Here is a 17053-nt window from a genome sequence, read left to right as displayed (position 1 = left end):
AAACTAAACAGACTTTATGGAAGATATAAATATGTGAGATGCATACCAGGATCAATTACTCTAACATTTGCTAATACATTATTTTTTCCTTTTGCATCACTTTCTTGCAGATGAATTCCTTTTTGATATTTGCAGTGACTGTGTAACCAGTCTAAAGTTAACAAAAGTTGTTCCCATTTACACAATGACTGCGTTTGGTACCACAAAGTAATTATTGTTTAGCTGCTTCTTCTGTAATATTTTAAACCTAAAAACACCCAACCAAACACACACAAACCACCACCCAGACAGGAATCCCCACATCTTTAATTGCTGGGAATTCTATGCCATTTTACCCCAAAATTGTCTGAGATGCCTATCAGAAATACAGTAGCCATTTAGGAAACATACTGCAAGATGTTCTGAAAATACAAAACAATATGATCTGATTATTGGTCTCTGGATTGCAGAGCTGCCAGGTACCATCTAAGATTTACTGTAACAGTTTGTTGTCAATGCTGGTGATATTTATAAATGCATTTGGGGGTACTGATGTCTTCCACTACAGCAGCTGTGTGAAGAATTGGAAATCATGAACAATTATTCCAAACTGCGTGATTTTGCAGCTACGAAGGATGACAAAAACGCTCCGAATTAAAAATATTGGAGAGCAAACAAAAACATGATGTAGCAGAACTGCCTGTGTTCTGTTGGGTACCAATTTGCACACTAGCCCTCTGTGCCTTTACTTTCAAGAGCTAGTGTTTTTCAGGGTCAGCTTGGACTTTTATTTGCCTGTATTTGGAATGTTTTAGATTGCTCACATAAAGTAACCTGAATACAGCTCTAGTACTCTATTGAAATTTAAAGCTGATTTCCAAAGAGTCTTTCTACACAAAGGTCTTCCTTGCCAAACTTAAAAACTTTTTGTTCTGTCATTAATAACTATTTTCTGTCTATTTTACTTCTGTTTGTCATTATTGGAACTAAATAATGTCACTTTATCCCTTTGCGCACTCTGATGCATTTGTCAGAAAATAGTTTCCTTTTATCTACCATCAAAACAAGACCACTTTCAATGGCTGGTAAAATGTGAAAAATGTGAAAAAATGTGAAAAAAAAACCCAACTTCTTTGAATTATGTAGGAGGTTTTCCCCCCCTCTTTCCTGGATAATTTTCAGACTTCCTGATCTCCATTAATTTGCTTGTTCCTTATAGTATATTAATAAATTTTTAACCTAACAAACTGGAATACATGTAGATAACAAGTTCTTTTTTCAGTGATTTGCTCAGTGTGTTTTAGATAGTCACTGGCACTTCATGGGGTATTTTGTATTGTGCAGTTAATATGTCAAAAAAAAAAGAGACATACTCTTCCTTGCATAGAGATTCCCCAACTCCTTTTTAAATCTCGTATCAGTCAGTTGCTGTTTGAATATTTACAGACAACAAACAAAACAGCTATTTTGAGTAGCCAGTGAAAGCTAAACACCTATTGCTTGCTGGCATTGCATTTGCAGTGAGCACTCTCTCCTCAGGCATACCCTCAGAACTTTTGGACTAGGAAGGGGTGATCCTGTTCAGAGATGACAAGTGATGACACTCCCAACCAGCACTCCCATTTCTTGTGCACATATGTTCTGCACAGGTGAATATTAACATGGCCTGAGACTCTGCTTTTCTTAAGTTACAGGGCTTCGGCTGGTATCATCTCTCCTTTGAGAGTAGGAAATTGGTGTTCATGCATGTGCGTATGCATAAAGATAAAAGGAACCATAGTACATTATCAAAAGGCCAAGATAAAATTACTCCTTTTTCCCCCTCTCTAGGCAGAGATGAGTGATTCAGTTTTCTACTCAGCCCCCACAAATCAACAGTAGTCCTGGGAAATGGCTTCAATCTTTCAACTGAGGAGCCAGTCAAAGATTTGGCTTCATGCAGAGCTGCAAACCCTACTATATAGGATTTAATGTCTCTGCAAACCAAACCTGAGTTTATGTCTCCATAAATTTACTCAAGTGTTTATTAAGATTATTCAAAAAATCCTTCCCCACTTTTTCAGACTGAGTTCCTACCCTTAATTGTCCAACTGAAAAAGGATTGTGAGAGAGTTACAGCTAAGAAAGAAGCCCTTAATCCAGTCCTTCAGGTTTATGCAAGATAGCAGATCTCTTTTTCACCCCTCATTCATCCATTTTGTGTGTTAATCTGGGGCAAAGATGGATTGTTTTGTTTTGGATGTTAAAGCATGTAAGTCGGTCAGAAGGCTAGGTGCCTCGGAGACATGGTACCCTTGTGATTTCTTTGGTATGCTTCACCTACTCCGCATCTGTCCCAAACACTATTTAAGTCATCAGCAACAACAGTATAGGAAATGTTTGAGTCCAAGACTCTTTTCACATCTGACAAAGAGGAGAGAGTGTTCTCATCCGCCCAGGGCTTTCAAAAGCGGGAAGATTGACTTTCAGTAGACAAGTGGCTATGTTACTCAGGAAGGAGTTGCTTGCTACACAAAGTCATCTATTGTTTCTCCTCCTTTCAGATGAACAGAGCATTCTGCCGTGTAAAAAAGAAGAACTACAGTGTGGTGACGGACTCTGCCTCTTAAACTGGCTGCGCTGTCACTATACGAAGGACTGTGGCAGAGACTACATGTCCATCAAACTAACATGCTCAAGTGAGTTACCCTTCACTTTCCTAAATCATGACACAATGTCCTACAAATGTGAATCCATTTTCTCACTGAATTGGTGTTTGTAGCAATACACTGTTCTAAATATTAGATTTGATCTGGGTTTACTGTCGCAAGAATATGGATATTTAGAGGTTTATTTATTCATATGTCTAAATCATTTATAATGCATGCTGATTTCAAGTAGAAGAGTAGATAAGTATCAGCAGCAGTGGAACTGGAAGATTTGGTCAAGCTCAAAATGCATTAAGCTAATGTATTGTGAAGGCTGCTGCTCTGACATGCCAGTTGAGGGGAGGGAAGAAAAAAAAAAAGCCAAAAAAAAGGCAGTCATCATTTCTGGAAATAGTTAGACACAGGCAGCTCTAGAGAGCAGTGACCGCTGGCCAGGCATTCTCCATTTGGAAATGTTAATGTGAATAAATAAACAAACTGCCAGCTGATTAAAATAATACTTGAGCAGGGGAGACATAAGAATTACTGTCAAGTCAGAGATATCCAGTGTATTTAAAGGAGTCATAGGCTAATGTTTGTAAACAGTGCAGATAGTTTTAGCCATTAGTTTTAGACCCAGATTTGTTGCAAATAAGTTGAAAGATGAGTTGGAGGATTTCTGATGAACAGAAGCATGTTGTAATCTCAGCAATTGCTGTTTACTAGCAAACTTGTTGATTTAACCATCTCAGCTTTTTCTGTTCCTACTTCTTGCTTGTTATGTTTACTTGCTAATTTCAAGCTACAATTTTAATTCTGAAACCTTCCTTTTAACATACCCATTTACTAACTAGCAACATCGAAGAGGGGAAAATTACTTTTAGACCTCTATTCTACACGTTACAAATAGGACAGATCACATACTGCTGTCACTAATTACTTACCAGAAATATTTGCAGACTTGAGGTTTTTAGTTAACACAACATTGTACACAGAAGAATGTAGCTGCCGTTTTGCAAAAAGGCCAGAAGTTACAATAGGGAGAGCAGATTGACAGCTACTGGCAATACACTTCAGATGAAACTAAGCCAAAAAATGAGTTTCAGGAGTGAGCCTAGTACACTCCATCCTCTGATGGGTGTTCAGATGCATGGAGGCAAGATAGATCTAATCCAAAGTAAAACCCTCCGAAACATGCATAGTGTAGACAGCAGGCCCTCAACTCCAACTGTTTAGTCTGCAGATCCGTGCTTGTCACAACCCGCTACCTGGCTTTACAGTGGAGTTCAAGTATTCATGCAACGCAAGCACTCTGTAGAATTGGTCATAAGTCCATTAGGTCAGATCCATGGAGCACGAAAGATTATAATTGAGAATTCAGAAGGGCTACAGTTAACATGCATGGGAGGACACACAAGACCTGAATTTAAGGCAAGACCTCAGGTTCTTATGCTCTTAAATCCTAATCTAATCAGCAGCGATTAGAGCTAGACATGTGGTTTGTTTTTTTCTCTCTGAGAAAACATATTGGGTGTGGTTGTGGAAGATTTAGTGGGAACACATCAGTTCTGATGATCTTGCATTTTGCCTGGATCACATGAAAACCTTTCAGCAACTTAGATCGCACATCAGTATGCATTATTTTCTGCCCTTCTACAAAGGTGTGCATAAAGTAAGTAGTAAGTAGCAACAAACTCTTTTCTTTAAAGAGAGAAATAAATGGCCAAGTTCCCCAGTCTGTTATATGTGCTCACTATGCATGTACATTCACTCCAGGGGATTTTGGATTTGTCGGTAGCTAAGGGGAATAAGTGATACCTACTTAAAACACTGGCAGTACATCAACCATGGAAGCAGACTAATGATAGAGTGAAAGGGAAATGACTTTCAAATCACCTCCTGCCCACTGCGTCATTAATGCCTAACCTAATATTCTGGATTTACGTACTTAGGTGTTGGGAGGGAATAAAATGAGAATCCTTTGTTCCAGCATTTATCAAATCAGATACAATACTGTCTATAATGGGGGCTCCCTGTACCAATAACCACCACCATGTGGTCTCAGTAGTCATTGAGAATTAGAGATTGCTTTGTATCAGCTATGCAGGTAAGCAGGATCTCAGAAATGGGAAGGGCAAAGGAAAAAGAGATGCTAAGAAAGGAGTTTAGAAATAAATACCTAGGAGAGGGGAAAACCAAAACTGACAGCTCTTTCTCAACCATACTACACCAGTTTTACAGTCATGTAGCTCACTGAAATCTTTTGTGGTCCACTGCTGCAAGACAAGAATGAGGTCGTGGTATTTTGAGGATATCCACCGCTACTGTGGCCAGTCCAGTCACACTGGAACTCTTAACATTATTACTTGTCCAGTTATGAGCAAATGGCAGAGACATTCAATGTTTCCTACTTGAGACAGTGAGAAAGATCCCAGAGGGCTTACACACAGAATGGTGGTTATAAAGGAAAGACAGGCTATAGTATTTTACACACCCTTTCAGATCTAGGCATGTACGGGAAAAGCTTTACAGCTAGCCACCATAAAGTGAATTTTCAGGGAAGGGAATCAGGAAAATCTTGGGTCCTCAAAATCAACATTGACAGTATCTACTGAGAGTAAGAGTAGACTTTCCAGCAAGGCTATATTCCAGGGGAGATTTCCATCATACTTTTAGCATATAGCTACCAAGATGGAAAATGTCTGTGCTATTGCTGCAAACCATAGTCTAGTTCTGGCAGGAAGAGCCTCAACAAGGGGTGGATCGAACAAGAAGAATGCAGAATAAGTTCTTTTGAGAGGAGGGAATTTTTGTTCTTTTTGTAGAACCTCACAGATCCATTTTCCTAACCATGGCTTCTAGGCATTATGGTAATATAAGTAAAGAATAACAGTACCAGTCAGTGTGTTGAGCCATAGCTCTGATACTCCTAAAAGGCTGTTTATGGCATCACAGTAATCAGCAACAGCTTGATGAGCTATGTGTGTGCATTCATAGAGGTGATTCTTACACAATAGTATATGCTTACCAACAGGTGATGTATGCATACATGTATCTAAACACAGCTCTGTAAAAGCAGTGCCTTAATGTGGAAAGAAAAAATAAAACAGGAATTAATTTAATATTGCAGGATTATAAATCCCCACAATTCAGTTAATTTTTACCCTCCATAGTTGTCTTGGCTTTCAGAGACAAAACAGTTACTTCCTTAGCTTACTCTGACAGCTTAATTTTAGCACTTAAGCAGCAAAAGACTGACATAAAAGTATTTCATTTAATGTGCAGCTACCATGAAATTCAGCCTAACGGGAAAGAACACGAACAATTTAAAGTGCATTTTGAGAATGAATATATTTGCCTATTCCTTCCTGTATCAGTCAGCCAGAATTGCCACATGAAAAAAAAGCTTTCTTGTATCTTTCTTCCTCTTTCTCCCCCATTCTCTTTCTTGTGCTCTGTTTTCTTAACTTGACTGACAGTAATTTTTCGCTGTTAAATCCTCTTGAATCAGACATAGAACCACTAAGTCTTAACAAAAGCATTGTACTGCACGTACTCAAGGGAAGCTGCCCTGAGAAGCAATGCCTGGATTTGTTCCAGTTGAGAAAACAAGCTAGTATTTCCCTTGCCATAAGAGGAAATCAAATGTATAATCTTTGCTCAAGGGTTAACCATACATTTCTCAGAAAATACACTCAGCAAAATAGTGTTGACCTGTAGCACTTCAGGCTTACTTGCCTTCACCTACTCTTTTTCCAGTCCTCTAGCCAACCATTTAGCATAGAAGCTTATATGCATACAAACATTTAGTGTGCCAAATTTCTTACGTGCTTTTTTTTTTTTAAGGCTGTATTATCTATCTAGAGACTTCTCTTAAACTATGAGGAAGTAGTACTAAAGGCTAAAATTCTGCTTCAGATTTAAACATACGTTTTCATGGGAACCAAAGAATTTGCCCCACTGAAGCCAAAGATAGCCATAACCACAATCATTGCTCTCACTTCCAAGGGTTACATGACTGGAGTCTCTTGTACCAAAGAAATTAAGTGTCTTTTATGTCACTTGATACTCCTCTTTAGTAATAAAAAGTAATTAAACACTGCACAAAAACTTAAAATAACTCTGCCATGAAGACTTTACTTAAGGCTTATATTAACAGGAACCAGGTTTATGTTTGTTCTAAAAGCTGCATCGACACAGATAATCCCACAGATTGCCTTTCTATTAAGTACCACAGGCCATTTGGATTAATAATCTCCATCACTCTCTATGCAGCTTTATAGAATGTCACATAGGTGACTTTCCTGACTATGGAAAGTTCTCTCTAGATAATCCTGCCTAGAGTTATAATCTTGTAATGAGACTGTTGAGGAAAGTATGTTTGAACACTATCCAGACTTTGACTTCGGACAGTTTTTGTCAGAAAAGCAGATTTCAAGGGAGGCACAGTACTGTTATTTAAACAACTATTACATGAACATAACAGCACTTGAGATAGAGTGACAACAGTCATTGAAAATACTAAATTTTAACCTAATGAATACATTCTTTTGTTTCCATTCATTCCAAGTTAAGTCCATTAGATGTCCTTTTAAAGTTATTCCAACTGAAGAAATGGAATTTGTCATTTCACAACCTCCTTGCAAATTTGTATCCAGGCTTCTCCTAGTCCTTGCAAACAGTTTCAGGGAAGGTATACAGACTCTCTGAATACAGGTTTACATACTCTAGATTGTCAGTAGAGATGGACAGGTACTCAGGCAGGTGACTTCACAGAGGTTCAACCTGTCCTGTAGATGCATCCAGTCTCTTCTTACTGCCCAAATGGGAGACCTAGAAAGCATTGATTCCTAAAATAAGCTCCAAGGTGAAGTTCCAAAAGCGGATGAATACTTGCTCTTAATCTATGTGATATTGTTATGCACCACTGAAATAGATAGGAAAACCTAGTTTTAGTGATCATTGAAGGAAACACAAATGAAAGGCATGTTGGAAGCACTGTCTTGCAGGAAGGAACTCCTAACTCAAAAGACCCAGTCTGTCCCGTGTCTGCCAATTTCTTCCTGAGAAGTCATTTCATCTTCCTTTAACTTCACTTCTTCACTTACCAAATGTACACAACTATACTTGTCAGCTTTGACAATTGCTGTATGCTAGGCACCCTAGCACTCTTACGAAGCAACAGAATGATATTCCTTATATTCTGGAATATCTTTATAATACAAGCTTCTCTATTAGGAAAAAGACTTCAGCATCCCAAAAAAAAAAATAAAGGCGGGGGGGCGGGGGGGAACCAAACTGCATCTAATTTGAGGGCACCTTAGTAAATCAATTCTTATAGTCTTGCTGACTAATTCAGGCTTCTTAAGACATCAAATTGTTTGTTGTAATGATAGTTTAAACAATCTTTATCATGCAATTAAGTTCTGAATTCACTGCTACTTGTTACTCTTCTTTTTTCTTTGCTCGCTTAGTCACAAGAGATGCTTTGGCCTCCTGTTACATTTCAGTTCTTTGGAACATTCATGAAATTTGTGTTTTATTAGGAGAATTTAGATTGTTGTAGAAATTACTATCTACTCTTTCCCTGTTAGAACAACATGCAGCCTGTTGCACACAGAAATGCTGTTGCTGGACTTGTTTATAAACTTCATGTACAACCTCAGCCTGGATTATCAAGATTAATGACAACAATATCCTTTTCTCTTACAACTTTTATTTATCCTTGCTAAGGATTAATTTGAAAGACTGCTTCTTCCAGTGCTGTTATGTTTATTCAGCATATTTTTCTCTTATTTGCTGACATTAAGTTTCATTTCATGCATATCATACTGCCTGCTGAGGGTGGATATTTGTAAATCTTGCCTGATACAAAAATCCTACTCACATACTACCAACGTTTGTAAGCAGAAATGAACAATGGACGTAATTGTAATAGCCCTCAAGTAACTGTTAATTAGAGCAGAACTTTTATCTGTATCTTTAATTTGACAACTTATCTTTCCATAAGCACATAGCTAAAAAGAATAGCGGGTTTAGAAAATAAGAACTAAACATAGAATTCTGGTATACAGTAAACATAAAAGGCAAGCCTGCACGGCTCTGGCACCTTTTGTCTCCTAGCTAGAGAAATTAGCAATGGCTAATGGAAATCGGTAGTCTTAAGAAAGGAGTATGATCAGGTACTACCAAGCAAAGATGCCAGTGCCAGGTCTTCCTGAAATGGGATAGTAATTCTGATGATTACCCCCTTTGCCCCATGTACTCAGAAAATGCTCAGTTCTGCTAAATACAACTATTTTCAAGGTAGAGATAATAATAGTAAATTATTTGATAGGATATAAAGAATGACTAGTTCAGTTTCATATGAGAAATGATCAGTATTATTGTTATATTTTGAAATACATTAAAATATTTCTTCGTATGGTTGTATTTTTTCAGGAAGAGAAGCTAAGGTTTAAAAGGGGACTTTCTATCAAGGCAGCCTGCCAAAGGCTGCTCCGTCAAGCCACAAACACAGACAAGAAACTAATCTAGTTAAAGAGTTATCTTGATATGTCTTTTCCTTCATCTGTAATATGAAGTCTATGAATTTCAGAAAAAGCTATTTTTAAAAAGTTCAGTAACTTGTATTATAACACTTCTGTAATACAAAATTTCAAAATAACAAGACAAGAAAAAGAGCTCATCAGCTAAGCAAATACTGTTCCCCACAATGTAAATAGCTAAAACAGGGACAGTTTTTGAACATGCATCTCAGTGCTCCCCGAATTGGAAAATTTTGTATTAAAAGAATCAAGAATACATTCACAGTATGTAAAGTATGCACATAAGCACTTTCCTGAATTGAGGCCTAACTTCTTTGTCCACAGTCTCTTTATAAATAAACAGCAGACTTCAGCTTTCTGGCACGTTAGCTTTACAAAACATAAGTTAGTGGGAAACACTATATGCAGTAGAATTGAGAATAAGATGAAAAATACAGAGCAAATAGAAAACAGTCAGCAGGGCCAGGGGGCATAAAGCATCCTTGAAATCCTAAATTCAAATATGCCTTAAGTCATGACTGAAATAATTTGGTTGGTTTCATCTGAGTGACTAACAGAAGAGGCTTGTTCATATCATTACATTGCAAGAGAAGTGTTTATAGCTGCCAGGCTTTGTTCCAGAGAGTAAAGTGGCAAATAAATGCATATTATATATAAATACATAAGCGGGGTAGAAAAAAAAAACCACAACACGTAATGGTAGGCAAGAAAATATTCTCCTGATCTGTCTCACTAAGCATCATTGGAGACTCTCATAAACAACAGTAATTCACAGAACTAGTATATTATGTTTATAAATGAATGAAACCCTGATGACATCCTTCTCTGAGGAGCGAAGTAGTAATCCCTTCAATCCTTCTGCATGGGAGAGCCAGAGAAACGCACAAACCAGTGATATGTGAAAGGAAGAATGAAGAGTTCAGGGTCTAACTTAGATGATGCTTCTGGCCTAAAGCACTAATAAGTCCTTCACCATCTTTGTAACGCTGCACTTGCCGTAACAGTTACATGGGAAAAAAGATTCTTCGCTGGGAATTAAGCATCTTTTTATAATGTTCTTTAGTGCAATTACAGTGATAGCCTTTGTTTTCCATGGATTCAGTTGTCTGGCCCCAGGAGTCCTGGATTAATTTGAAGTTGAATTACATGCCTGTTTGGCAGTTGGATCTGCTTAGTGTTCGTAGGTGAACCCCGCTACCACAGCGTGGCTCTCCTGAGTTGTGTCAACGTAGTTGTTTGTGCAGCTGCTCTAAAAACAAGACCTGGGGACCAATCCTGTATCTGCTTTAGGAGCAAGGTCAGGGTGCCGATTCTGCTTCCAGAATAAAATTGTTGTGGGGAAGGTTTTTATTCACACAGTGTGCTTCACACCACGGCCATAAAAAGTTGTGGTGGCTTAACTCAGGAATGGCGCTCTACCAGATGAGGAACAGAATTGCTTAAGGCTGGCATTGCTTTCTGTGTGCTTCCACTAGTGAAGCCACAAGTCTGCTACTAAGAACAGAAACAGCCATTCTGGGGATTCTCCCAGGAAAGAGAAATGTCAGAACTGACATAATGTTTGCAGTAATAAGCTGTGTTGGCAAAATTCTTGTAGATGTCACCAAAATGTAAATGAACTCCACTGACTCAGGGAAGCAATCTCCAGAATAAAGAGACACAGAACTTATTTGCATTTAGCAGGGGATTACAAATATCATTGTTCTCTCTCCTCCTCTCAGACTGACACTGTTGGCTCAGTGTCAGCAGTGCAGAGATGCATTTCTCTTTCTTGAAACTAGTTTAATACTAAGAGGATGAAGTGTATATCCCTGTGCTTGTCAGCTAGCTCATTTTCACAAATACTTTGCTGCAGGAATCCTGATTCTCAATACTAGGAATATAGTATATGATATAGTACAGCAGAAACATGTAGAAGTACATAATTGGTACAGAAAAAAAAAGTGGCCAGTCACTAAAAAAAAACCAAGACAGATTCATCACTTCAATAAGGCACAGTGATGTCAGTTCACAAGCTTTTGCTGGGCTCCAGACATCTTCTTGCCCTGAGTTACACTGGAGATAGTAGTCAGCACAAGCTTTGCAAAGTACTACAGAAACCCCATTCTGGAAATACTCCATGGAACATGAGTTAACAAGAAGGACAGAAAGTTTACCTGATGATAAAAATCCATGAATGAGACAGGTATGATGTAACATCTTAATTTTTGTTGTCTGGAAAGAGGAAACATCATCAGGATGAAAAGAAAATACACAAAGATAGTACACGAATGTTACTTATATTTCCCACTTTTTAAGGAATATAAAGCAAAACAGGAAAGATCTAACAGATAAGTGCCATACTTTCCCCATAAAAATAAATAGCACAGTAATCCCCACTGCAGAAGAAATGAAAGCATCAAGGAAAAAAAACCGCACGTTTCCATAGCAAGGCTCTTTTTTCCTATTTTCTATCTTCAACATAACCCATGTCGTATTCATTAGAGGTAATTGCTCAGCTTAAGGAAACAGCGTGCTGGTAATTCATCCCTCTTCCACAGGTCATAAAAAGTGCAGGAAAAACCTGCAGAATTAGAACGTGACTTAACACAGAGCATAAGACGTAGATCATGTGTCACAGAAAGTGTCAATTGGGTTTAATTTAAATCACAAGTCAATTCAAGGAAGAGCAGAGTTAAGGTATTGCCCTTCTGGTTGTTGAGTTACGAAACACATTCAGTTAAAAAACGCCACTCTACTCAGATGCATTGTGTGTCAGTTCACAGCCTCAGTCCAACCATCTGTCCTCACAAGAGCGCAAGGCAATTTGAACACTGCCAGCCCTTTCAGTAGGCACACAATAAAGTGTTCTTCTGACAAAATTGGATCATATTGTACTAATAGAGGTCAGCATGGGATTTTATGACTGAACAAGCCAAAAAAAGGGGTCACAGTCTGGATGTGCTAAAATTGTGCACATTTAGTTTATCATTTGGTGCTTGCAAAATTGACTTGTCTCATGAGAGATGCTTACATCCTAATGATTTGGTGTTGGGCAACATGCTACTCTTTAGCACTAATACCATGCCTTCCCTTTGAAAAGGGAGCAAGCATTTAGACTATGGGTGCCAAGTTCCTGATACATCATCTTTTCTACTGGGACAGAAAAAACTATGTTGGATATATAGGTGGTAGATTTCCAGTCATGTAGCTGCCCATTGCACTGCAAAGTCCAGCAAGCACCACATCCTCCCCACTGTGTAGGACACTATTTTATCCTAACAGGGAGCTAACACAATGCAAAATCAGTCCACAGATTTTCCTTCTGTAACCCACCAAAAGCCATGTGTCCTGTTATATAGGGAAATCACAATGCCCTGCCACATGTTACTAGAAAAACAGGGCACCTGCAGCATCGGAGTTATATGGGGATAGTTCTGCTCTCAATCCACTCTCTTTAGCAGTTGTTTCATCCAAGTCAGAAGGGAAGAGATGGGCGAGAAGCCTGCCTCCTTTATCTCCTCCACAGTTATGAAGGACAGGCAAACTGGCATTGACCAAATGGAAATAAAACATGCCTTAAAGTCAGCATCTCTCCTATCACTTTATGGAAACACAAAAACTTTGCTTCAGTCTGCTAAGTTGCAGGGAAAAAAGCCTAATTTTATCAGTAGAAATTGCCAACAAGAATGAGCGAAGCTCTTTAATAAAGGATGATAAGTGAAAGCCAAGATTAAGGCTGATATTAGGCAAACTGATTTCATATTGATCTTGATTTGGGTTCATAGCACAGCAATTATTTGGATAATATATGTATATACACATTTGTGGGAGGCAGACATGGGTTTTATGGGTTTGATGTATTCATATTAAATTATCTTGAGTAAGAATCCAAAGGACAGTGTTTATAGAGTAAATAAGAATAGTGAAATATTCCATTAATTCAAAGACATCATCCATCACAAATGTCACCACATCCCTACCATAGAAAGAGGTTCCATACAAAGGTTATGTACATACTGATGGGGCCCACAGCTGCAACCCGTTCCTCTCTCCCCAGGCCTCTGAGCCCCAGACTGCACACTGCAGCCAGGACTGCTTTTTATAAGGCAACTAACCCTTTTAACCCAGTCTCTGACCTACCGAACAGGCTAGTGACTGAACTTGCTGCATCTTTTTCCTGTCCACCCTAAACAAGCTGTTCTGTGCAAGGAGCAGAAGGAAGAGATTTTATTGTTTGCATTGGCTCTTCAGCGTTAACTACTAGGACAAATAAGTTGAATGTATTTGTATTTGGACAAAACTTAATGGAACAACTGGTACAAATGGTCTTTGAAAAGAAAGATCCCATTCGTGCAGATGAGGGTTTGCCTTACCATCTCCTCCATGATTTCCTCCTTCCACTCAGGAAGGTATTGTCATCCTGAAGAAGCCACATCTAAAGCAAATGTGACAGAGATCAACTACGTGTTATTCCAAGGTTCAAGCACCCTTCTCACACATTTATTCTTTTAATTCAATACCAGTAATGAAGATTAAGGATACTGTCTTTACAGGAACATATTAATTAGAATAAAAATTGTCACTTCAAGATGAGACAAAACCTTGAAGTTAGATTTCTCTGCTTAAAATTGCTTTCAGAGTTTACAAAAAAAAACCCCAAAAACAGAAAACCCAAAACTAAGATCAAAAACAATTTGCCAAAATTCCAGTGTAGAAAAATAAAAACCTTCATTGAAAAATACAACCATAACAAAAAAGTATATTTCAAATCTAATTCATTAAGCTTGCAAATGATGATTATAGTTATGTTCTTAACATAGATGCTTGCATGGATAAATAATTAATCTGACCTCATACCATAATCATTATGCATGTACAGTAAACCTGCACATGTAAAGCTAGTATGAATGCAGTTTTGAGAAAGACAGCATTCCCCCAGCACATCTTACTGACATCCTGCTCATTTGGAATCCTACCTCGGTGAAGTGTCTGCTTCTATGTAATTTCATGTTTGGGAATAGTTAAGAGATGAGCAGATAACTGAGCCAGTGCACAAGATAATTTGACTGGACACTGTATTGATTCATCCTATAATTATTCAGGAACTGATGGTGATGAAGACTTGTTCGGATAGAGTAGTAGTAGCGCAAAAGAAGTTACAGGGTACCCATGCTTTATCAGTGATATCTATCTCATAGTCAGTGAGAGAGTCAAAAAGGAATCTTGTGCTAAATTAATCAGAGGAAATAGGACCATAATTCATATAGTCAGTAATCATCTTGACAAATATTGTAAATTAATGCATTATACATTGTTCATTACTTTTTATTTTGGTCACAGTACTTTGCTAAGGTTGATATGTACATGTTTATCTTTGCAGAGTTTTGGGGTAATCAAAGAGTAATAAAGGGCAACATGAGGAATAAACATACACATTATTAGGCTATCACTAATCTTTCCTCACAGACAGGGTTTATCTCTAAGTAACACAGGAGATGAACAGGAGCAGTGACTTTCCTTTCAGAACCGAAAAGCTCACTGAACAGTGTTAGCACGTCCTGAATCAACAAGGTTGCCCACACCTGCACAAGCATTCAGTGTTTGCAGGCTCAGGTGTATTGTTAGCAATGAGGCCATCTGTTTTTATCATCAACCCTGTCTTCCTTGGCCCAACCCTAAAATCTGGTATTTTAGGAAACTATGCAGCAGTTGCTAGTTAGAAAAATCTGTGATCTCATCCCCAGAAGGACTTAACACGATAGTATTAACAAGTGACACAGTAAATATGAATACATCAGTTATTTTAATAATCCAAACAGCATGATATTTCTTTTATCATATGCTGTCAAAGGATATAAAGTGAAAGTCCCTGCACTATGTGATATTCAGTACAGCCTTTAGAACAAATTGTAATAGGACAACATGCACAAGCTGAACATTATAAAGCTGTAGGTGTAGCTCCATAAAACATAGTGGTTATCCTTGTTAACATTTTTAGCACATTTGTCCAATTAATACCAATGCAGAAGCTATCTAGAAGGCGGCAAGGGTTCAAACAGGATTTTATTTTTGCATGGCATTCATACCTGCCTTGGCAAAGAATTGCAATCTGTTCCTTTATCTCCAGTAGCTTGAAAAAAACCCAAACAAACAAGCAAAAAAAACACAAACAAACCTAAAACCACAACCAAACAACAAAAACCACAAACCAAAACCACACACAAACAAACCAACAAACCACAAAAACCACACCTAACTTCACACCATATTCCCTTCCCGATTTACAATGGAAGGTAGGACCTCTCCCTTCTACAAGCCATGAACAATATTTCACTGTAGTAGAGTTTCAAGACACACCCACCACTCTTGATTAAGACTCCCTCAAAAGACACCTTGTGATGCACAAGACAAGAATGAGAAGTTAAAGGAACTATTTAATACATGCAGAGATTTCAAACCTTTCCCATTTAATGTTTTTCCTGAAGCTTCAGGACAGTTGGCACTTTGGATTAAAGAAAAAAATAGAAATTAAAACAATCAAAAAAGTATCCACTTCCCATTGCCATTCTAACTGGGCATTTTGTCAGTATAATTATATTTAGGATATGCTGTGAAGTTACGGTTTCATAAATTCTGAGAAATAGCTCTTCACCTGCTACTCCAAGGTAATGTAATATTTCAAAATTGCTTTCAGACAATAGGGTAATTCTGAGGTTACATCTTGTCTCTACAGCAGATCAAAAACTTACTGTTAGCTTTTTAATAATTAGTATGAGGCTCATCTCGGCTTCTTACATATTTCACTGTCCAGTTACAATAACCATCAGGAGTTCATGCTTACATTAAAGCATGAGAGTTTTAAAGAGAAAACAGCCACCTTTTCTAAGATTATTTTTGTTCAATTTCAGCAAATTAATCAGTCATTGCATTGTTCTTGCTTTAAGCAACTGAAGTTCAAGGCTTCCATATTGTCTAAGCATTCACTTGGTTCATACATTCAGCTAATGCGCAGTCTGGTGATCTTTGGTGGAGGCCTCAGATTTCAGCCATGCGTCTCACCAGACTTCGGACAGGTGAGCTGTGGACATCACTGGGGTAAAATGTGAATTCCAGCCCTGGGGATCAATCATGGTTGTTGTTACTTGGTCCCCTACAAAAAGCCATAGCACCTTTTCACAGGAAAGGACCAAGCTTTTACTGCTGTTTAAAGCTCTGTGACTAATGCTGTTGGACAGGATTTTCCCCAAGACTTTAATTGCAAGGTCGTTATGAAGATAGTGTCCAGCACTGACAACACATATCCCACTGTATTTTGCTAGGATTTGATATTTCTCTAGTAACCCTGGAGCACCATTTTCCCCCTTTTATTATTTTCAGTGCTACATCACTTTCATGAATAAGCCTTTTTCAGAATAGCATTCACTTTTCTCCAGCTCACACATTGTATTTCTGCTGTGTCATATAAAATAGGAGCTATTTTCATGCTGTCAGTTTCTTCACAAAAAATTCCTTGCCTACTAATGCAAAGAATATAAAATTTCAACTTGCTTTTAATCCTTGAATGTCTTTTAATCTGATTGTTCACACATAAGAAACAGAAGATGCTTATATATTCACACCAGAATTGAAGTAGCAGTGTATCCAGCTATCTCATGCAAATATTAGCCCACGTCAGAGCAGGTGCATATGATTTACGTATTTAAGTTTAGCAATATCTGTGAGATGGTGATAAATTCTTCTAGTGTGAACTCTTTACATCACCCTCATATTGAAGGACATTCCAAATTCTCCTGTATTGCAAGACTATAATGTAATATATACCTTTTAGGCGAGGAAGAAGTTATGTTTAGTTAATTTGAATAGAAGCACCTTAACTGGCCACACCATGTGAATCCTCTTGGCCTCATTATGAGCCTA

General features: G+C 38.0%; 1 protein-coding gene across 1 annotated transcript in view; it reads left to right on the top strand.

The window, feature by feature from the left end:
• The window catches only part of BEAN1 (brain expressed associated with NEDD4 1), a 74482-nt gene that overhangs the window by 28771 nt on the left and 28658 nt on the right, over positions 1-17053 (top strand). The window contains exon 4 of the mRNA XM_059825089.1: positions 2531-2657. Within this exon, the coding sequence (XP_059681072.1) occupies positions 2531-2657 (127 nt within the window). The remainder of the gene's footprint in view (positions 1-2530; positions 2658-17053) is intronic.

Source organism: Gavia stellata, chromosome 15, assembly GCF_030936135.1.
Source record: "Gavia stellata isolate bGavSte3 chromosome 15, bGavSte3.hap2, whole genome shotgun sequence".
In the NCBI taxonomy this organism is placed as follows: Eukaryota; Metazoa; Chordata; class Aves; order Gaviiformes; family Gaviidae; genus Gavia; species Gavia stellata.
Note: the sequence above shows the minus strand (reverse complement) of the source record. Positions and strands in the feature narration are given on the sequence as shown.